Source organism: Hypanus sabinus, chromosome 14 (assembly GCF_030144855.1).
Source record: "Hypanus sabinus isolate sHypSab1 chromosome 14, sHypSab1.hap1, whole genome shotgun sequence".
Taxonomy (NCBI): domain Eukaryota; kingdom Metazoa; phylum Chordata; class Chondrichthyes; order Myliobatiformes; family Dasyatidae; genus Hypanus; species Hypanus sabinus.
In genome coordinates this window covers 103,712,941-103,736,353 of record NC_082719.1, presented here as the reverse complement: position 1 = coordinate 103,736,353, position 23,413 = coordinate 103,712,941, and the positions used below count along the sequence as shown (strand labels likewise).

Here is a 23,413-nt window from a genome sequence, read left to right as displayed (position 1 = left end):
TTTAAAAGAAATTTTAATAGGTACATGGATAGGAAGGGTGGGAAGGGCTATGATCAGGCTGCATGTCAGTAAGACTAGGCAGATTAATAGTTCAGCACTGACTAGATGGGCCAAATAGCCTGTCTGTGCTGCAATGTTCTATTAATCTATAACTGCTGGGATAAGTGCATGGATTGCTGGGATATGGAGGGTTATGATCCAGATGCAGGTCCACAGGACTAGGCAGAATAACTACTTGGTACAGACTCGATGCACCGAATGGCCTGTTGCTGCGCTCTAGTGCTCTATGACTGTGGTGCTCCTAGACTCTATGACAACAGTCCTTCTACCAACTCTTCTAGGTACTATTTTTTTCACAATTCATGGCCCTCAACCATTTGGCTCTTAAACCAAAGGGGAAATCTTCACGCACCCAAACACTGAGCTATTCCCACAAGCTATGGACTCACTTTCAAGAACTCTTCATCTCATGTTCCTGATATTTATTGTTTCCTTTTCCCTTAATATTTGCACAGTTTGCTGTCTTTTGCACAGAATTTTTGTCTGCCTTTGTTGTGTGTGGTTTCTCACTTATTATATTGTGTCTCTTTGTATTTACTGTAAATGCCTGCAAAAATGAGTCTCAGGACAATATATGATAACATACACGTACTTAGATAATAAATTTACTTTAAACTCTCAACTTTGAGTAACTTATAGTGGCAAGTACAACCCCAAACAATATACACCAAGAGTATGTCATGTTTGATTGCCAAGGATATTTAGTTGAAGAGAAATTGACCAGCAATCTTGCCAATTTACAATACTGCAATCACTACCAGAAGGTTTATGTATGCCTGTTGTCAGGAATGAAAACATTGGGCTTCTTTGTTGCACCCTTCATAGTCTGAAGCCTCTGTTAGTCAGGGTCGACCATGGGTGTTGCTTCCCAGCTGTATTCAATACGCAAGCCAGGGCAGTATGATATGGAAAGCAGCCCATGCAGCAGGCTCCACCTCTCCATGCAACTGATGAACCCAAAGGATTGGCAAAGATTGACACAGTTTGGTATCAGCAGCTTCACAGGAGTTGCCAACTAAGGACTGCCTTAGGGACTCCAGCTCCGGATTTTTTCCTCAGGGTTTACTGCTGAAGCCTTCCTATATACAGAGGCATGAAAAAGTCTGGGCACCCCAGTCAAAATTTCTGTTACTGTGAACAGCTAAGCGAGTAAAAGATGACCCGATTTCCAAAAGGCATGAAGTTAAAGATGACACATATTTTAAGCAAGATTACTTTTATTTCCATCTTTTACAGTTTCAATATAACAAAAAAGGAAAATGGCCCATAGCCAAAGTTTGGACACCATGCATGGTCAGTACTTAGTAACAACCCCTTTGGCAAGTATCACAGCTTGTAAACGCTTTCTCTAGCCAGCTACGAGTCTTTCAATTCTTGTTTGGAGGATTTTCACCCATTCTTTCTTGCAAAAGGCTTCTAGTTCTGTGAGATACTTGGGCCGTCTTGCATGCACTGCTCTTTTGAGGTCTATCCACAGATTTTCAATGATGTTTAGATCGGAGGACTATGAGGTCCATGGCAAAACCTTCAGCTTACGCCTCTTGAGGTAGTCCATTGTGGATTTTGAGGTGTGTTTAGGATCAGTATCCTGTTGTAGAAGCCATCCTCTTTTTATCTTCATAAAAACACAAAATGCTGGCAGAACTCAGCAGGCCAGACAGCATCAATGGGAGGAGGTTTCGGCCTGAAACGTCGTCACTACCTCCTCCCATAGATGTTGTCTGGCCTGCTGAGTTAAATAGAACCATAGAACACTACAGCACAGTACAGGCCCTTCAGCCCTCCATGTTGTGCCGACCCAAATAATCCTTTCAAAAAGTACTGTGTATTTATTTATTTATTTAGTGTTTTTATTTATTTCCAGCATCTGCAGATTCACTCGTGTTGCCTCTTTTCATCTTCAGCTTTTTTACAGACAGTGTGATCTTTGCTTCCAGAATTTGCTGGTATTTAATTGAATTCGTTCCTCCCTCTACCAGTGAAATGTTCCCCGTGCCACTGGCTGCAACACAAGCCCAAAGCATGATCGATCCACCCCTGCGCTTAACAGTTGGAGAGGTGTTCTTTTCACGAAATTCTGCACCACTTTTTCTCCAAACATATCTTTGCCCATTGCAAACAAAAAGTTCTATTTTAACTTCATCAGTCCACAGGACTTGTTTCCAAAATGCATCAGGCTTGTTTAGATGCTCCTATGCAAACCTCTGAAAATGAATTTTGTGGTGAGGATGCAGGAAAGGTTTTCTTCTGATGACTCTTCCATGAGGATCATATTTGTGCAGGTGTCGCTGCACAGTAGAACAGTGCACCACCACTCCAGAGTCTGCTAAATCTTCCTGAAGGTCTTTTGCAAATGGGCGGGGGGGGGGGGTTTGATTTGCCTTTCTAGCAATCCTACGAGCAGTTCTCTTGGAAAGTTTTCTTGGTCTTCCAAGAAAAACTTGACCTCCACCATTCCTGTTAACTGCCATTTCTTAATTGCATTACCAACTGAGGAAACGGCTACCTGAAACGCTTTGCTATCTTCTTACAGCCTTCTCCTGCTTTGTGGGCATCATTTATTTTAATTTTCAGAGTGCTAGGCAGCTGCTCAGAGGAGCCCATGGCTGCTGATTGTTGGGACAAGGTTTGAGGAGTCAGGGAATTTATAAAGCTTTGAAATTTGCATCGCCTGGCCTTCCTTAATAATGACTGTGAACAAGCCATAGCCCTAACAAGCTAGTTAAGGTCTGAGACCTTGGTAAAAGTTATCTGAGAGCTCAAATCTCTTGGGGTGCCCAAACTTTTGCACGGTGCTCCTTTCCATTTCTTCACTCTAAAATTGTACAAAACAAAAATAATACACTAATCTTACTTAAAATGTTGAAAAGAATGTTTCATTTTTAACTTTATGACTTCTGGAGATCAGTTCATCTTCTACTCACACTGACAGAAATTTTGACCGGGGTGCTCAAACGTTTGCATGCCTCTGTATATGGCCCCAAGACAACAGAGGTTTGAGATCAGAATTTTACTTCTCCTAAATGAGCTGCCAGCTGTGAATAATGAGCCCCATCTTCCCAGAGCAACTGCTTTCAAGGCACCCATCTTTGCCTTTCTCCCATTAGTAGAAATGGTTCCATCGGGCTTAGAAGCTAATCCACACATGACGGCCAGTAGCTGGACTTGGTTGTCATAGACTACCTAAGATACATGCCATTAGGAGCATTTAATGGAATTTATCCCCACTAACCCTGGGTATAACAACCTTAAGAAACCTCAAACAACATACCAACATTAAAGTAAATACTTACCCCAACAGAGACTATGTTAATGATTGTTGCTATTTAGGGCACAGCCTCCCATAACCTAGAATCCCCAAGGTCTTAATGCCATTGGAATTGTCAGCTCCATTAGTCTACAGCCTTCCTACCATATTACATTTATTATTGTCTATGAATAAAGCAAATTACAATAAAAACAAAGAAATTCACTAAATGCATCATAAAAGCATTGTGAACCTTTACATATGCAATAAAACCAAGGAAAATGCATGTTCATTCAAATCACAAAAGAAATCACACTGCAATCCCAGAATATAAATTGTTCCTCTGTAATTTCAAACACCCAGAGTTTGTGACTATTTCCTTGTATTTAAGTACCATTATGCAATTTACAGAAATATTGCTATTTTACCTATTTTCTGCATCATAGCCAAGGTTAGTGGTGTTGGCCATGGCTCAGTTGATAGCACTCTTGCCGCGTAGCTGCACCAAGGTGGCCAAGAAGGCTCTACAACAGGTAGTTACCCAGACTACCAGTCATCAAGGATATATAACCACTCCTCTACACTCCCAACCACCATTACTTTATAACTTCCTGTCAGAGTCACCTATCTACAGACACCCCTGTGCCTAGCTTTACTTTATGGACATACAATAAATCTACATATATATGCTATCTTATGTATTTATATTTATTGTCTTTTTTTAAATTATTGGGCTCTTTATCTTATTGTTTTGTTTTTGCGCTGCATCAGACCTGGAGTAACAATTATTTCATTGTCCTTTACACGTCTACTGGAAATGATATTACACAACCTTGACAATCTTGAAAGATATATCACAAAGACATATATAATGCAAAGTAAACAGTAACTTAAGTTTAAAGACCAAAGTAATACTAAGAAATATGACTCAAGATAAATGTGCCATAAAATAGATAAATATAAATCTTCAGTTAATCAACTTTCCTTTCAGCTTTACTCACCGTAAGTCAATGGTGCCCTCTCTTGGTATGTAAAATTAAGCAGAAGCTCCTCCTCGGGCATGTGGCTAACGAAGATTTTCAGTAAACATCGTATGATGAACAAGGCATTATGAGCCTGCCAAATAAACAGCTGGCTGATGAGAGAAACACAAGAAGAATGGTGAATTTGCATGTTATAAATGGATTGCATCGTATTTTTTAGAGATTATCTTTATTTGCCACATGTACATCAAACATTGAAACATACAGTGAAATGTGCTGTTTGCATCAACGACCAACAACATCCAAGGAGTGCTGAGGGCAGCCCGCAAGTGTCTGGTGCCAACACAGCATGCCCAAAAATTACTAACCCTAACCTGCACATTCTTAAAATGTAAACAGGAAACAGGGTCAAAAACACACACATTCATGGGGCAAATGTACAAACTCCTTTTAGGCAGTGATGGAAAATGAATCCTGGCTGCTGGCACTGAAAAGCATTTCAGTAACCATTACATTACCATGCCACTCTAACCACATTATAAGTTATAGTCAATTGCTTTGTAAAATGAGTTTACATTACTGATTATTCAAAAATTATAAAATTCATTAACACAAACAAGAATAAGGTATTCTAAAATTATGTCTTTAATAAAGTGGAGCACCAATAGGTCACTATATAAATCAGGAAGAAACATTAGAAGAAATATGAATCATTTGGGTGGCCCAGTCAATCACGAAAAGCACTCTCGCCTCCACAGACACCGCCTACAAATCTCAGAGTCAGGAAAGTAACCAGCATAATCAAAGACCCTCCACTCTGGTGATTCTCTCTTTCCCCCCTCCCAATTGGCAGAAGATGCAAAAGGCTGAGAGCAGGTAACACCAGGTCCACCGAATAGTTTCCATCGTGCTGTTATAAGACTCTTAAAAGGATCTCATATACGATGAAGATGAAATCCTAATCTCTTATTCTACCTCATCATGGCCAATGCACTTTATTTCTCTACCTGCACTGCACTTTCTCTGTAACAGTTACACTATATTCTGCATTCTGTGTTTTTCAGTTTTGTACTACCACAATTATCTGTGATGTATTTCTGTACAGAATGATCTGTCTGAGTAGCATGCAAACAGCGCCATGGTGGCACTGCAGCTAGTTCATTGCTATTACAGCTCAGGGCATCAATGTCCCGAGTTCAAATCCGGCGCCCTCTGTAAGCAAGTTTCTACGTTGTTTTCCGTGTATGCATGGGTTTCCTCCGGGTGCTCCAGTTTCTTCACACGGTCCAAAGACATACCAGTTAGTAGGTTAATTGGCCACTGCAAATTGTCTTGTGATTAAGATAATGTTAAATTTTAAGTTGTTTGCTGGGCAGTGCAGCTCGAAGAACCGGGAGGGTTTTCTGTATCTCTTAATAAATAAATAAATAACAGCATTTTGCTGCATCTCATACAGCCAAGTTATTGGGTATATTTAAAGCAGAGGTTGGTGGGTTCTTAATTAGTCAGTGTCAAAGGTTATTGGGAAGAGGCTGGAGAATGGGGTTGAGAGGGCAGCACCATAGTGTAGTGGTTGTAGCTAACACAACACTTTACAATGCTAGCTACCCAGGTTCAATTCCCACTGCTAAATGTAACCACGTGAGTTTCCTCTGGGTACTCCAGTTTCCTTCCACAGTCCAAAGACTGGTAGGTTAATTGGTCATTGTAAATTATCCCTTGGTTAGGGTAGGATGATATCAAGAGATTACTGGGCAGTGTGGCTCGAAGGGCTAGAAGGACCTATCCACACTATATCTCAATAATTTTTTTTAAAAAGCTGTGATGGAATGATGGAGCAGACTCAATGGCCTTAGTGGCCTAATTCTGCTCCTATGTCTTAAGGTCTTATGTGATAACAATAAACAAATTGACAATTGAAAAGTTTACAATTATAAATGGAAAAGAGGTGTCGTAATCTATTTGGGCTACTGAAATGGATATTGTTGCAAAAGATACCAACTGGGAGATATGCTGAATAATTACTTTGCATCTGTATGAATCGCCCCCCCTCCCTTTCAATGGGCGTCTCTGGAAATGCGGCACATCGGCCCTCGCTAACAGCCACTGGATTCAATGGCGAGAACCTACCATTCTCTGCCTTCAGGGAGTCTAGGGAGTACATGACTTTGGGCTCACCAAATCCATGGGTTTGGGATGTCTCACTCACCCAAACCCTAGTTTGTGTGAATTACTGCCTCTGCAATAGCCCGTCAGAATGAAATAACAGATCATACACTGCATACAATTATAAAGAAGTATATTTATGAATGTTAACTTATCCAAAGAGTTAGTAAAGAAAAAAAAAATCAAGTGCCCATTATAATTAGATAGTCGAATGTGCACTGGTTGGAGCTCAAATCTTCCAAAAGCCACATTCACCATTCATTAGTAGACCTCCGTGTCTTGCCTCCATCATCTGGCATTTCCCCACCAGATCAAATCCTATGACCGGTTCTCTCCAGTGTCTTCTCTCTTCATCACCCGCCAACCAAACCCACACCATGTCAGCCAAAAGCCTGCTCTAGAACCACTCTCCAAATTGGATGGCCCACCTTCTGAAGTATTCTTTATCTCTAACAGTAACCCAAACACTGTTTCTGCAGAAAGACCATTATATGAAATACCCTACAAAATTAGCAGTATAATCTTTACCAGGGCATTACACTCTTCCCCCACCAAAAACAGTCATTTCCTTATGACTGAAATTTATCAATCCCCCATTAATAACACAGTTTTCAAAGGAATTTCATGATGTCAGACCCTCCAATCCATTTGTAAATGACAGTGACATATCTCACTAGGGGAAAGGCACAACTCTCTGATCTCTGGTGCAACAGAGGCCAGCCTATCTGGGAGTTTCCTGATTCTTTGAGAACTACTTATCCCATTCTCTACTTCTTCAGCTTAAGACACTCCCAGGGATTTTTCCTGTCTACCTAGAGAGGTCTCCCCTGTCCATTACACGTGCCTTACGACAACTCCTGACGAAGGGTCTCGGCCTGAAACGTCGACAGTGCTTCGCCTTATAGATGCTGCCTGGCCTGCTGTGTTCCACCAGCATTTTGTGTGTGTTGTTTCCAGCATCTGCAGATTTCCTCGTGTTTACCCATGTCACGTGGCTGAGCTCATCTTCGTTCGCAGTTACTTTAGAGCTCAGTCTCTCATCATTGTCCAGCTGCAAGCCTGCCCATCCATTGCTAGACCACCCCCCAATTTCATCCACATCCACTTGGGGAGGTTTGAAAATCTCTTAGTCAATTATTGAGGAGTTTGCATAAGGTAGTGTGAACCATACCCCCACTTCCTCATCCTCTGCATCCATACCATATTCAGTGATTAAATCCCTTCCAAACCTTTCCACTACTTTCCTTTTGTCCTCCCACGTTGCCACAGAAACCTCTTATTAGGTGTAGGGTCCAGGTCAAGCGATGGGTCAACACATGCCTCTTGTCCCAGAGGTAGAAGATGGTTCCCAGGGAGAATCCTGACAGGGCCATTCTTATCCTCTGGTTTCACCCAGAAAACTGGTACGTTTGGCATCTGACTCTCCACCATGTAAGGCGTAGCCACCCAGGAGTCAGCCTGCTTCCCTGGTAGCCCCAGGCTCTTTATGAGAACTCTGTCCTCAGGCATCAGTTAGGAGAACTTAATCTTCTGATACCTCCTCTTATTTCCTTGATTCTGCTTTGTAGCAGAGACCTCTGCTAGTTCATAAGCATTTTGCAATTCCCTCCTCATGTCAGGCACATACTTCAGATACGTCTTCTGTGGCAAATCTTCCCCACCAGTCCCAAAGCACAGGTCAAAAGGCAACCTTGCTTCGCACCCAAATATTAAATAATATGGCAAGTATCCAGTAGCTTCATTCTGTGTAAAGTTTTAGCAGTGGACCAGATGCTCAATATGCTGACTCCATTTGTTCTTCTTGCCGACCTCCGAACTGATCAGTAATAGAACCATAGAACACTACAGCACAATACAGGCCCTTCAGCCCTCAATGTTGTGCCGACCCATATAATCGTTAAAAAAAAGTACTAAACCCACACTACCCTATAACCTTCCATTTTGCTTTCATCCATGTGCCTGTCCAAGAGGCTCTTAAATACCCCTAATGTTTTAGCCTCCACCACCATCCCTGGCAAGTCATTCCAGGCACTCACAACCCTCTGTGTAAAAAAACTTACCCCTGATGTCTCCCCTAAACTTCCCTCCCTTAATTTTGTACATATGCCCTGGAAAACAGGTACTGACTATCCACCCTATCTATGCCTCTCATAATAATAAACCTCTATCAAGTCCCCTCTCATTCTTCTCCGCTCCAAAGAGAAAAGTCCCAGCTCTGCTAACCTTGCCTCATATGACTTGTTCTCCAATTCAGGCAACATCCTGGTAAGTCTCCTCTGCACCCTCTCCATAGCTTCCACATCCTTCCTATAAGGAGGTGACCAGAATTGAACACAATACTCTTTGTCAGTCTCACCAGAGATTTGCAGAGTTGCAACATGACCTCTCTACTCTTGAACTCAATCCCCCTGTTAATGAAGCCTAGCATCCCATAGGCCTTCTTAACTACCCTATCAACCTGTGCAGCAACCTTGAGGGATGTATGGACTTGAACCCCAAGGTCCCTTTGTTCATCCACACTCTTAAGTAACTGACCATTAATCCTGTACTCAGTCTTCTGGTTTGTCCTTCCAAAATGCATCACCTCACACTTGTCCAGATTGAACTCCATCTGCCATTTTTCTGCCCAACTCTGCAGCCTGTCTATATCCTCTTGTAACCTTCAACCACCTACAGCTCCATCCACAACTCCTCCAATCTTCGTGTCATCCGCAAACTTACTCACTCATCCTTCCAACTCTACATCCAGGTCATTTATAAAAAATCACAAATAGCGGGGTCCCAGGACAGATCCCTGTGGCACTCCACTAGTCACCGATCTCCAGGCAGAATACTTCCCTTCCACAACTACCCTCTGCTTTCTGCCTTTAAGTCAATTTTTTATCCAAACAGCCAAGGTTCCACTTATCCCATGCCTCAACTTTCTGGATGAGTCTCTCATGAGGGACCTTGTCAAATGCTTTGCTAAAGTCTATGTAGACCACATCCACTACCCTACTCTCATCAATTTCTTTTGTTACCTCTTCAAAAAACTCAATCAGGCTCGTGAGGCATGATCTTCCCTTCACAAAGCCATGTTGACTATCCATGAGTAGACTGTACTTCTCCAAATGCTCGTAGATCCTATCCTTAAGAATCCTTTCCAATAGTTTGCAGACCACCGACGTAAGATTCATCGGTCTATAGTTCCCAGGTTTCTCCCTATTACCTTTTTTAAACAAGGGAACCACATTTGCCATTCTTCAGTCCTCCAGCACTGCCCCTGTAGCCAAAGAGGATTCAAAGATCATGGCCAATGCTCCTGCGATCTCTTCTCTCAATTCCCACAACAACCTTAGGTGTATCATATCCGGCCCTGGGGATTTAGCAATCTTGATGTTTTTAAGAAGATCCAGCACTTCTTCTTCCTTAATCTCCACATTGTCCAACACACAGGCCCGCTCTACTTCGACTTCATCCTGATCAAGATCCTTTTCACTTGTGAATACTAAAGCAAAGTATTCATTTAAGACCTCCCCAACCTACTCCGCCTCCAGGCACATGTTGCCCTCTTTATCCTTTAGCGGTCCCACATTCATTCTCGTCATCCTCCTTCACATACACATAGAATGCCTTAGGGTTCTCCTTAATCCTACATGCCAAGGCCTTCTCATGCCCCCTTCGAGCTCTGCAAAGTCCTTTCTTTAGCTCCTTCCTGGCTACCCTATATTTCTCATAAGCCCCTCCTACTTCCTGCTTCTTATATCTAACATATGCTTCCTTTTTCCTCTTGGAGAGTTGCCTCTCATGTTTCGTCAGCCACAGTTCCCTTTTCCTACCATTTTTTCCTTGCCTCAGTGGGATAAACCTATCCTGAACCCAGCTCAAGTGGTCCCTAAACTTCTCCCACATTACTTCTGTGCTTTCCCCTTTGAACATCTGTTTCCAATTTACTCTCGCTAGTTCCTGACTCATCCCTTCAAAGTTAGCCCTTCCCCAGTTAAGCACTTTACCATTTCATCTGATTTTATCCCTTTCCATAGCTATGCTGAAGCTAAGGGAGTTGTGGTCACTCTCACCAAAATGCTCCCCCACCAAGAGGTCTGTCACCTGACCAGGTTCATTACCCAGAACTAGATCTACTATAGCCTCTCCTCTCGTCGGCTGGTCCACATACTGTCAGGAATCCTTCTTGAACACACCTGACAAATTCAGCCCCATCTATCCCCCTTGCACTCAGGAGATTGCCAGTCAATATGATGGAAGTTGAAATCACCCATAACTATTATCCTGTATTTCCTGCACCAATTCTAAAATCTGCCTGTTTATCTGCTCCTCGGTGTCCCGAGGGCTATTTGGAGGCCTATAGACTACTCCCAGCACAGTGATTGATCCCTTTCTATTTCTGACTTCCACCCAGACTGACTCCATGGACACTCCCTCTGCAGCGTCCTCCCTTTCTATAGCTGTGATACTATCCCTGACCAGCAATGCCACTATCCCCCTTTTTCTACCTCCCATCCTAATAACCAAGACATTCACCGTATTTCTGGAATCAGGCTCTAAGGAGAGGAAATCCATACATACCAGAACAAATGGCCCCGCACTCTTCAGGTGGGACAATGGAGTGGGCCCTCGAAGGTAGTGTCTTCCTCCAAATATGTCGATTGCACAACTTACAGTACTCTTCAACTTCAGGATTCATTCGGGGCCAGTGGAGCTGATCTCTGACCACAATTCATAGGTCTTGTCGAACTCCAAATGACCTGAATCATCGTGAAATGGCTTTAACGCAATCCTCCAATATTTCTCGGGCAGAACCAAATGGGAACGGTGAGGCCTGTCTAGAGGAGTTGTGACTTGGAATAAAATCTGGTTCCTCAACTACAGGTTGTTCCATTCTCTCAACAGTAGAGATACAGGAGGGTGTTTCATCTTTTCAGCTTGGGCCATATCCCCTTCTGCAACAGCTGACCAAACGGTACCTTTACATGGGTCATCTCGCTGAGCGGCAGCCGCTTCCCCTGGATTCAACTCAGGCAACTGCTCTGTATTCAGAGCAGTTAGGCTGCAATAAGCTTGTGGAATGGTACAACCAGAAGCTCCCAAATGATCCACCACTCCATCCTGCCGTTGCCTCGCCTCTGATTTCCCCATGTCTGAAAACTGGCACACTGCTTTAACTCCAGGTGCAGGAATGCTCTTTCAATCTCCGTCCATTTCCAGCTCTTCAGGCATATATCAGGATAACGCATCTGCACCAATATTTCAGCTCCCCGGCCTGTACTTCAGGCTGAAATCATAGGCAAACAGCGCAGCCAACCAACGAGGGCCCGTGACATCCAATTTTGCAAAGGTCCTGATATAAATTAATGGATTGTTGACCATCCTCACCTCAAACTTGGCACCATATCGATAAGCACTTAACTTATCCACCACATCCCATTGTAATGCCAGAAACTCCAATGTGTATTTGGGGTAGTTTCACTGGGAGGGTGACAGACTCCAGAGACAGATCTCAATCCTGTGCCCCGATCCTGATACAGAACGCCCCTAAGCCCACTTGGCTGGTGTCTGTATGCAACATATATGGCATTGGGGATTTGCAAAAACCAACACAGGCACTTTCGTCAGCAGCTCCTTCGACAACTGAAAGACCTCTGCACATTTTACACCTCAGCTCCAAAGCCTTGCTCCAAAAGGCTTTGAAGGGCTAAGATAATCTTTACCATCTTCTCCTTTCGCCCTGCTCCAGTTCTTCCCCAAGGGAGAGTAACTGCACAGAAGCTGATTCAAAGGGTGACTCACTTTAGAGTAGTCTTTCACAAGCCCCCAAGAGTACCCACAGAATCCAAGGAATGAGCATAGAGCACTCACATTCTTGCACCTTGGCCATGTGGTCACCAGCTCTATCTTTGAGGATCTGTAGCTACTCTGTCCAATGAGACTATAAGCCCAGCGTAGCTGAAAGATGTCTTGCAGAGCTGGCACTTCTCCATTGACTGTTTTAACCCCTCAGCTTTCAAGCAGCCTTACACCTTCAGTAGCCTCTTCCAGGGGGGACCGGAACATTTTGAGATCACTCAGGTACACCAGCCCCTCAAGCAAGTTCATATCGCCAGCAATTTTCTCCATGGCAAACTGCAAGGTAGCTGGTTCTCCTGATATGCCCTGGGGCATCTGCTTAGACTGAAAGAATCCAAGTGGACATATGAATGCCATTTTCTCCTTGCCAGCCTTACTTATGGTACCTGATAATCCCACTCCTTACGTCCAGCACACTGAACCACATCACTGCACTCAGGCAGAACAGGTCAGAACAGAACCAACCTTAGAACAGGCTGGGAAGTATGCGTCGGTTCAGAGTCTGATAGTCCACACACACTTGTACCTTCCCATTCTTCTTCCTCACCATCACTATGGCACTCAAACTCAATAATGATCACAGCTTCCTTCCGCTTCCACAGATGCTGTCAAATGTCCTCCACTTTAGCGGGTGCCTGTCGCTGAGACCTTCCTCTGAAAGGGGTGTCTTCCATAACTCGGATGGTGTGGTGAGAACTCTTGGAACAACCTACATCAAACTCCTCTGTAGAAAAGATCTTCGAACTTCAACATCTCCTCTGACAATCTCCTCTTCCAACCTTCAGGTACCAGGGAGTCACCAAATTTGAATACCTTGGCTGTCAGCTTTCCCTTTCCTGGTGATGATTTCTCTCCTGCTTGCCTCACAGAAAAACTAGACATTAGTCACCAGAAAAAGGTGTGCCATTCACATTCCCCACCTGAGGGTGACCTCCCTTTCCAAAGTGTTCCCGATAATCACTGTCATCCTGTTTAACCTGTACAATCCATGGCTTCTGCATTTTGGGCCTCACTAGTACCCTAGCAGATAACCGTGACTCCTCTCCATGGTCTTCCAGAGCATCCACCAGAAGGGCCTTGGCATTCCAGGAAATTTGGGGTTTCCCGTCACTTGAGCTACTTCCCCAGGCCCTAACACAACAGTCCCTTGTTTGTGCTCATCATCCAGCCTAGGATGGGCAAGCATTTCTTCAAAAGCAGCTCTGAACACAAGATGAATAGACAAGGTTTTCAAAAAGCTCTCCCCAACACTCTTCACTCAGGCTCCCACTAGCCTCCTCACAATAGGAGTATTTGTTCCCACAAGAATTGAAGCTTCACTCTTCTTGACCAGGTCCAAACAAACCAATATTAACATATCAAGGACCTCAGCTACTCCCACATCTGTGTCCAAAACCTCCAGCTTCAAAGGCAAGTAACCATCATACGGGTAGTCAAATGTACTAAGGCCCCAGAGCTCTAGGGCACTTAATGGTGTCAGTGTTAAATGCGTGTCAAATACCAGTTGTAGAAGGATCTACACAACAGAGCAACCTGAGAACCTATGTCAAGAATGGCTTGAGCATAAATACTCTCGATCTATGGGATACTCTGGAGCTTGGCTCCACCAAGACTTCAAAAATAGGGTTTTTCACTTTGGTGTCTTCCTTGATACATTGACTAAAATGTGTTCCCCTAGACATCAGACTGTTCCCTCACTGGGTCTCTCTGAAGTTTCTCAACTTCCCTTTCTGCTTAATTCACTGTGGGCTCACTTTCCAAAGGTTTTCCTGTCCTTCACACTCTGCCTGAAGCATCTGTCCTCACCACAGTTGTAACAGACTGTACTGGTCGTTCACCTTTTCAAGGGACCCCATTCAATAGCAGCTCTCTGCCTAGTACATCCCATCAATGGGTCAGGCTCCCTATCGGCTTTGTTTTGCCTGGCAGCAGCACCCGCCAATAACAACTGGGATACCCCAGCTCTAAAATCTGCCATGGACTCTTGTAACCCCCTCATTTGTGGGGCATCAGGGGTCACTTCAGCAACAGAGGCTGCTACCAAGAACTGGACCCAGCTGACAGAGGCCTCCCTCTCCTCTGTCACAGTTTCCTCATCTTTTACTTCTCTGATCAGCTCAACAAACATGGGGGGTGGGGGAGAAGCATGCATTTCACAAGGCATTCAGAAGCTAAAGTGATCATGTTCTGTGACTGTGCACCCTTTGCCACTTGGTCCATCCTTAATTGATTTACCTCAGCCACTTGGATGACCCCTCTACGCCGCAAACAATGCAGCAGTCTCACTAGCTGAAAAACGTAGGCAGAAAGTTTCTCCCCCTTCTCCTGAAACATGCTCTGAAACCATTATAAGCTCCACTGGGCTTCCTGTTGTGCCAAAAACGTTTTCTAGTGCTTGCACGTAACAGTAGAAGTAGCTAAGGAGTTCTCTGCCTTTAAAGACCTCATGACTTCAACAGCCGGACCCTTTAGACTCTCTACCAGTCACTGTCTTTTCACATTATCAGAGCACTACCACTCATCCAGCATCTGAGAGGTCTGTTCCACCCAAGTCTCATACTCCTCCTCCTCCCTGAGGGTAGGCTGCACTCCTGAGAACATCCTCGGCCAATGGTAACTTTGACTCTCCGCCGGTGCCCTTTGCCATTTATCTGCTGGATGTAAGGGCCATACCAACTCAGGATTCTGACCCCTCACTGTGGGACTCATTAGACCTTCCACATCAGCTAACTCCTCCCCTCACTCCTCAGAAACAAGAGCAACTTTAAAGTCTCCGCCTTCAGTTACAGGAAACTCCGCTTCCTACAGCACTCTCGCCAATGCTCTCCTCTTCTCAGAAAGTATGGACGGCCCAAGACCCTGCCTCTCCGAGCATTCCAATGGTACCAGGCAGATCCACTCCTGTTATGTCAGTGCTAGTCTGAAATAAAACAAAATCTTTGCCCGCCATTTGGTCAAACTGCCGCTCCACGATTGTAACGTTCCCTGGTGTTTTAACAGTGCTTAAGACCCTTATCAACAATTCACCTAGGCTGCAGATATCTACCCCACTCAGAACAAGCATTAACTACAGGTCATCTCTTTAAATTGCACCAATACTTAACCCCTGCAGCGTCCATAACCACATATCTTAATCTCTTTCCCGGACAATAGCTCAACACAGGCTTAAACACAAATTCACTTTATCAATGCCTAGGGCAATTACATAGCTTCCAATGAACTCAATCCAGGCAAAATCCCCACAATGAAACCACCCTCCCCCTTTCTGGGCATCTCTAGAAATGGCTTGTTAGTCCCTCGCTAAGAAGCCACTGGACTCAGCGCCAAGAAAAACCCACCTTTCTTCAGCTTCATGCATCAGGGCTAGAAGCAACTTTGGTCCCGCCAATTCCATGAGATTGGGATGTCCTGCCCACCCAAGCCCCAGTTTATGTGAATGCTGTGGGTTTACTGTCCTGCTATAGCCTGCAGCATAAAATAACAAATCACACACTGCATACAATTATAAAGAAGTATAATTGTGAATATTAACAAAGAGTTGGTAGAGAAAAGACAGGGAAAAAACAAAGTAGCCCATAATAATTAAACAGTAGTCCTCTGTGCCTTGGCTCCACTGAATCGCGTTTCTCCACTGGACCAGTTCTCTCCAGCGGCTTCTTTCTTCATCTCTCGCCAAACAAGGACAAAGCCAGCTTTCTCTAGAACCTTCTCCCCATTCCACTCCCCTGACTGGATGGCCCACATTCCTAAGAATCCCTTATCTCTAACAGCAACCCAAACATTGCTTCTACAGAAAGATCATTACATGAAATACCCTGCAACATTAGCAGTAAAACCTTTACCGGATGTTACGCCTTTTTACAGCAGCTTTTGCTTGAGCCTACTCTGGGAAAGGCTGTCTTAGATTGGGTGTTGAGTAATAATCCAGATCTTATTAGGGAGCCTAATGTACAGGAACCCTTAGGAGCCAGTGATCCTAACATGATTGAACTCGTACTGCAATTTGAGAGGGAGAAGCACAGCTCACATGTATAAATATCAGAATGGAATTAAGGGAATTACAGAGTCTTGAGAGAGGAGCTTTCCCAGGTGAGGATAACAGCACAGCAGAGATGGCTGAAGTTTCTGGGAATAGTTCATAAGGCACAGGATAGCTATGTCCCACAAAAGTTGTTCTCAAATGGCAGGGGTAGGCAACGATGGCTGACAAGAAAAGTTAAGAACTGTATAAAAGTCAAGGAAGGGACATATAACATAGCAATAGTGAGTGGTAAGTTGGATGATAGAGAAGTTTTTAAAATCCAACACAAGAACAAAAAAAAGCCATAAGCAGCGAAAAGATGAAATATGAGGGCAAACTAGCCAATAATATAAAGCTGGATACCAAAAGTTTTTTCCGTTATATAAATAGTAAAGGGGAGGTGAAAGTTGATATTGGACCACTGGAAAATGAAGCTGGTGAGGTAGTAATGGGGGACAATGAAATGGAGGATGAACTGCATAAATATTTTGCACCATTCTTCTCTGCGGAAAATGCTAGCAGTGTGCCAGAGGTCCATGAGTGGCAGGGAGCAGGAGTAAGTGTCATTATTATTACAAAGGAAAAGGTGCCAGGCAAACTGAAAGGTCTTAAGGACCAGATGGACTACATTCCAGAGTTTTGAAAGAGTTTGCAGAAGAGACAGCAGATGCATTGGTCATGATCTTTCCAGAATCACTTGACTCTGGCATGGTTTTGGAGGACTGGAAAATTGCAAATGTCATTCCACTCTTTAAGAAGGGAGGGAAGCAAAATAAAGAAAATTATAGACCAGTTAGCCTAATCTCAATGGCTGGGGAAATGTTGGAGTGCATTATTAAGGATGAGGTTTCAGGGTACTTGGAGACTAATGATAAAATAGGTCAAAGGCAGCATGGTTTTTGTGAAGGGAAATCTACCTGACAAATCGGTTGGAGTTCTTCAATGAAGTAACAAGCAGGGTGGACAATGGCGAGGCAGGTGGATGTCATTTACAGGAAAGATACCGGCACGGATAGAGGAATGGCTGACAAGCAGGAGGCAGCGAGTGAGTATAAAGGGTTTTTTTTCCGGTTGGCTGCCAATGACCAGATAATGGAATTGATGGCTTTGTGGCAAAGTTTGCAAACAATGTGAAGATATGTGGAGGGGTAGGTAGTGCTGAGGATGCAATGTAATTGCAGAAGGACTTAGACAAATTGGAAGAATGGGCAATAAAGTGGTAGACTGAATATGATGTTGGGAAATGCATGATAATACATTTTGGTAAAAGGAACAATAGTGTTGAGTATTATCTAAATGGGGAGTAGGTTCAAACATCAGAGGTGCAAAGGGACTTTGGAGTCCACATGCTAGACTCCCAGAAGGTTAATTCACAGGTTGAGTCTGTGATAAAGAAAACAAATGCAATGTTGGCATTTATTTAAACAGGAATATAATTTAAAAGCAAGGAGCTAATGCTGAGGCTTTATAAGGCATCAGTCAAGCCTCACTTGGGAGTATTGTCCACAGTTTTGGGCCCCATATGTCAGAAAGGATGTGTCGTCATTAGAGAGAGTCCAGAGGAGGTTCATCAGAATGATTCTGGGAATAAAGGGGTTAACATATGAGGCACATTGGGGAGCTTTGGGTCCGTACTCGCTGGAAGTTAGAAGAATGTGTGGGGATCTCATTGAAATCTACTCAATGTTGAAAGGATTAGATAGGGTGGATGTGGAGAGGATGTTTCTTATGATGGGGGTATCCAAACTGGCATTCCATGACTGTACCATTTCCTAATGATTTAACCGTGCTTACAACTCTAGTCAACAAATCACCTGGGCTGCAGATATCTACCCCGCTCGGAACAAGCAGTAGCTACAGGTAATCTCTTTGAATCGCATCAACATTTAACCACATATCTTAATCACTTTCCTGAACAATAGTTTAATACAGGCTTAAACACAAACCCAGTTAATCAATTCTTAGGGCAATCACGGAGCTTTCAGATAATTCGATCTAGAATGATAACCCCATATGAAACCCCCTTTTGACGGGCATCTCTGAAAATGCCACTCATTAGCCCCTCACTAACAGCCACTGGATTCTGCGGTGAGACCCCACCTTTCTCCACCTTCGTACTTCTAGGGAGTATATGACTTTGGTCCCGCCAAATCCATGCAAGTGGGATGTCTCACCACCCAGACCCTGGTTTGTATGAATGCAATGTGATTCACAGCCTCTGCAATAGCCTGTCAGCATGAAACATCAGATCACACACCGCGTACAATTATAAAGTATATTTATGAACGTTATCTTACTCAAAGAGTTATTAAAAAAAAACCAAAATGGGTCCATTAAAATTAGACAGTCAAATGTGCACAGGTTGGAGCTCAAATCTTCCAAAACCAATATTCACTGATCCTTGGTAGACATCTGTGCCATTCCTCCATTGACTTGCATTTTCCCACTAGATCGAATCCTTTGACTGGTTCCATTCAGTATCTTCTCTCTTCATCACCCGCCAACCAAAGACCTTCACTGTGTTAGTCACAAAGCTACACCACAGCCTGCTCTAGAACCTTTTCCCTGTGCCACTTTACTTATTAGATGGTCCACATTCCTTAAGTATTCCTTATCTCTAACAGTAACCCAAACATTGCTTGCACAGAAAGACCATTACATGCAACACCCTAGAACATTAGCACTAAAACCTTTAACAGGGCGTAATATGTCCTCACAGTAGAGAAACAGAATACCATGCTGAACTTCTGAGTATACTAATGCTGAGTTGGGGAAGGATTCAGCAAAATCACAGGCAAGTTATAGGCTTTGAAGAAAACAATAAAATTACTTTACAGTACTGTGCAGAAGTATTAAGCACGTGTATAAAAATCTGTAAAGTGAAGATGTTTTTAAATATAATGAAATTAAAAGTTTCTAAATATCAAAAAAATACTGTAAAGAGCAGTAAACAGTAAAATACTACATGAACTCAATATTTGGTCTGACCACCCTTTGCCTTTAAAACTGCATCAATTCTCTTAGGCACACTGTTATGCAGTTTTATAAGAAAATCAGCTGGCAGGTTGTTTCAAGCATCTTGGAGAACATGTCACAGTCTTTCTATAGACTTTGGCTGTGTCACATGCTTCTGTCATTCCTGGTGATCCCAGACAGCCCCAATGATATTCAGATCAGTGCTCAATGGAGGCCATAGCATCGAAAACATATTTAAAAGACTATGGTGCCTAAGACTTTTGCACAGTACTTTACATTGAAACATCCACTGAAATACACTGTGTCAATTGTCAACATGTGCATTTATACAATTCAGACATTAAAAACAGATTGAAGACTTACTCCTGACATTCAGCTGAGATCTTTAATTCATTGGTTCTACTAAGGAAGATCTTAACAAGAGCTTGAAAGTTTCCTGTACAAGGATTGTTCACAACTGAAAGAAATATACAAAACCTTAGAGACATTTGCTATCACGAATACTGAAATAAGTATTAATCAGAAATATGTTACAAGCAATAATGAAAAGGCGTACTCAAAAACACATTAAAGGGTATTTACTCTAAAATCTATTTTTTGAAAAAGTAATGTACCAAATTAAAATTACATATTTTAACTTCCCAGCAACTTTCTAGTACTTTGTCCAAATTACTTTTTTTTCTGCACAAAACTGAAGATGTGTAGGCGTTTATCTATAGCAGAAATTATTACAAATCTTTATCTGGGTAACAAATTAACAAAACCATTGGTACGTTCCAGTTTCCCCCACCCACCCACCCACCTTGGGTAAAAAAGTTAACAGATCTATTTGGCTCTGGCTGAAATCATTTAACTCAACCGGTAAATTGATGTTGATTGCTTTTGATAATTAAATCTCTAAAGATCATAAAAGAAGCACTGTTAAGTTAATGCAAAAAAATTATCACTTCAAGGTAATGCATAATTTTTAAAATTAAATGATCTGATCTGATTTTAGGCATGAACATACTTACTGAGTGACTTGGAGATTGGAAGTGTTGCCTCCTCCAAGAGACGAGCATCGGCACTGCAAAAAGAAAATACAAATCCACTATATTATAACAATAATTTGAACAAAGTAGGATTCTTTACTGAATGAAACTGGTAAAAGAAATTATGTAAATTAAATATGAGATAGGTAGAATAGTACAGCACATTATAGGCCCTTCGGCCCACAATGTTGTGCTGACCCTCAAACCCTGCCTCCCATCGAATCCCCCATCTTAAATTCCTCCATATACCTGTCTAGTAGTCTATTAAACTTCACTAGTGTATCTGCCTCCACCACTGACTCAGGCAGTGCATTCCACGCACCAACCACTCTCTGAGTAAAGAACCTTCCTCTAATATCCCCCTTGAACTTCCCTCCCCTTACCTTAAAGCCATGTACTGAGCAGTGGTGCCCTGGGGAAGAGGCGCTGGCTGTCCACTCTGTCTATTCCTCTTAATATCTTGTACACCTCTATCATGTCTCCTCTCATCCTCCTTCTCTCCAAAGAGTAAAGCCCTAGCTCCCTTAATCTCTGATCATAATCCATACTCTCTAAACCAGGCAGCATCCTGGTAAATCTCCTCTGTACCCTTTCCAATGCTTCCACATCCTTCCTATAGTGAGGCAACCAGAACTGGACACAGTACTCCAAGTGTGGCCTAACTAGAGTTTCATAGAGCTGTAATTATCATTACATCGCATCTCTTAAACTCTATCCCTCGACTTATGAAAGCTAACACACCATAAGCTTTCTTAACTACCCTATCTACCTGTGAGGCAACGTTCAGGGATCTGTGGACATGTATCCTCAGATCCCTCTGCTCCTCCACACTACCAAGTATCCTGCCATTTACTTTGTACTCTGCCTTGGAGTTTGTCCTTCCAAAGTGTACCACCTCACACTTCTCTGGGTTGAACTCCATCTGCCACTTCTCAGCCCACTTCTGCATCCTATCAATGTCTCTCTGCAATCTTTGACAATCCTCTACACTATCTACAACACCACCAACCTTTGTGTCATCTGCAAACTTGCCAACCCACCCTTCTACCCCCACATCCAGGTCATTAATAAAAATCTCAAAAAGTAGAGGTCCCAGAACAGATCCTTGTGGGACACCACTAGTCACCAACCTCCAATCTGAATGTACTTCCTTCACCACGACCCTTTGCTTTCTGCAGGCAAGCTAATTCCGAATCCACCTGGCCAAACTTCCCTGGATCCCATGCCTTCTGACTTTCTGAATAAGCCTACCATGTGGAACCTTGTCAAATGCCTTACTAAAATCCATGTAGATCACATCCTCTGCACTACCCTCATCTATATGCCTGTTCACCTCCTCAAAGAACTCTATCAGGCTTGTCAAGACATGATCTGCCCTTCACAAAGCCATGCTGACTGTCCTCGATCAGACTATGATTCTCTAAATGCCCATAGATCCTATCTCTAAGAATGTTTTCCAACAGCTTTCCCACCACAGACGTAAGGCTCACTGGTCTATAATTACCCGGACTATCCCTACTACTTTTTTTGAACAAGGGAACAACATTCGCCTCCCTCCAGTCCTCCGGTACCATTCCCATGGACAACGAGCACATAAAGATCTTAGCCAGAGGCTCAGCAATCTCTTCCCTTGCCTCGTGGAGTAGCCTGGGAAATATTCCATCAGGCCCTGGAGACTTATCCGTCCTAATGTATTTTAATAACTCCAACACCTCCTCTCCCTTAATATTAACATGCTCCAGAACATCAACCTCACTCATATTGTCCTCACCGTCATCAAGTTCCCTCACAGAGGTGAATACCGAAGAGAAGTATTCATTGAGGACCTCGCTCACTTCCACAGCCTCCAGGCACATCTTCCCACTTTTATCTCTAATCGGTCCTACCTTCACTCCTGTCGCCCTTTTGTTCTTCACATAACTGAAGAATGCCTTGGGGTTTTCCGTTACCCTACTCACCAAGGCCTTCTTATGCCCCCTTCTTGCTCTTCTCACCCTCTTCTTAAGCTCCTTTCTTCCTACCCTACATTCCTCAATGGACCCATCTGATCCTTGCTTCCTGAACCTCATGTATGCTGCCTTCTTCCACCTGACTAGATTTTCCACTTCACTTGTCACCCATGGTTTCTTCACCCTACCATTCTTTATCTTCCTCACCGGGACAAATTTATCCCTAACATCCTGCAAGAGATCCTTAAACATCAACCACATGTCCATAGTACATTTCCCTGCAAAAACATCATCCCAATTCATACCCACAAGTTCTAGCTTTATAGCCTCATAATTTGCCCTTCTCTAATTAAAAATTTTCCTGTCCTCTCTGATTCTATTCTTTTCCATGGTAATGCTAAAGGCCAGGGAGCGGTGATCACTGTCCCCCAGATGCTCACCCACTGACAGATCTGTGACCTGACCCGGTTCATTACCTAATACTAGATCTAGTATGGCATTCCCCCTAGTTGGCCTGTCAACATACTGTGACAGGAATCCATCCTGGACACACTTAACAAACTCTGCCCCATCTAAACCCTTGGAACTAATCAGGTGCCAATCAATATTAGGGAAATTAAAGTCACCCATGATAACAACCCTGTTATTTTTCCACCTTTCCAAAACCTGCCTCCCAATCTGCTCCTCGGTATCTCTGCTGCTACCAGGGGACCTATAGAATACCCCCAGTAGAGTAAATGCTCCCTTCCTGTTCCTGACTTCCACCCATACTGACTCAAAAGAGGATCCTGCTACATTACCCACCCTTTCTGTAGCTGTAATAGTATCCCTGACCAGTAATGCCACCCCGCCTCCCCTCTCTATCCCTTTTAAAGCACTGAAATCCAGGAATATTGAGAATCTATTCCTGCCCTGGTGCCAACCAAGTCTCCATAATGGCCACTACATCATAATTCCATGTATGTATCCAAGCTCTCAGTTCATCACCTTTGTTCCTGATGCTTCTTGCATTGAAGTACACACACTTTAGCCCTTCTACCTTACCAGCTTTATACCCTTTATTCTGTTTCTCTTTCCTCAAAGCCTCTCTGTATGTTAGATCTGGCCTTAATCCATGCACTTCTTTCACTGTTCGA

The 23,413-nt window shown here is 43.3% G+C and overlaps 1 protein-coding gene across 2 annotated transcripts in view; it reads right to left on the bottom strand.

Moving 5' to 3' along the window:
• dym (dymeclin) overlaps positions 1-23,413 on the bottom strand; it is a 361,807-nt gene that overhangs the window by 258,236 nt on the left and 80,158 nt on the right. For both annotated transcript variants that reach the window (XM_059989749.1, XM_059989750.1), the window contains exons 3-5: positions 20,311-20,363; positions 19,661-19,754; positions 4,309-4,442 (exon numbers count right to left, since the gene is read on the bottom strand). In XM_059989749.1, coding sequence (XP_059845732.1) covers positions 4,309-4,442; positions 19,661-19,754; positions 20,311-20,363 — 281 coding nt within the window. The remainder of the gene's footprint in view (positions 1-4,308; positions 4,443-19,660; positions 19,755-20,310; positions 20,364-23,413) is intronic.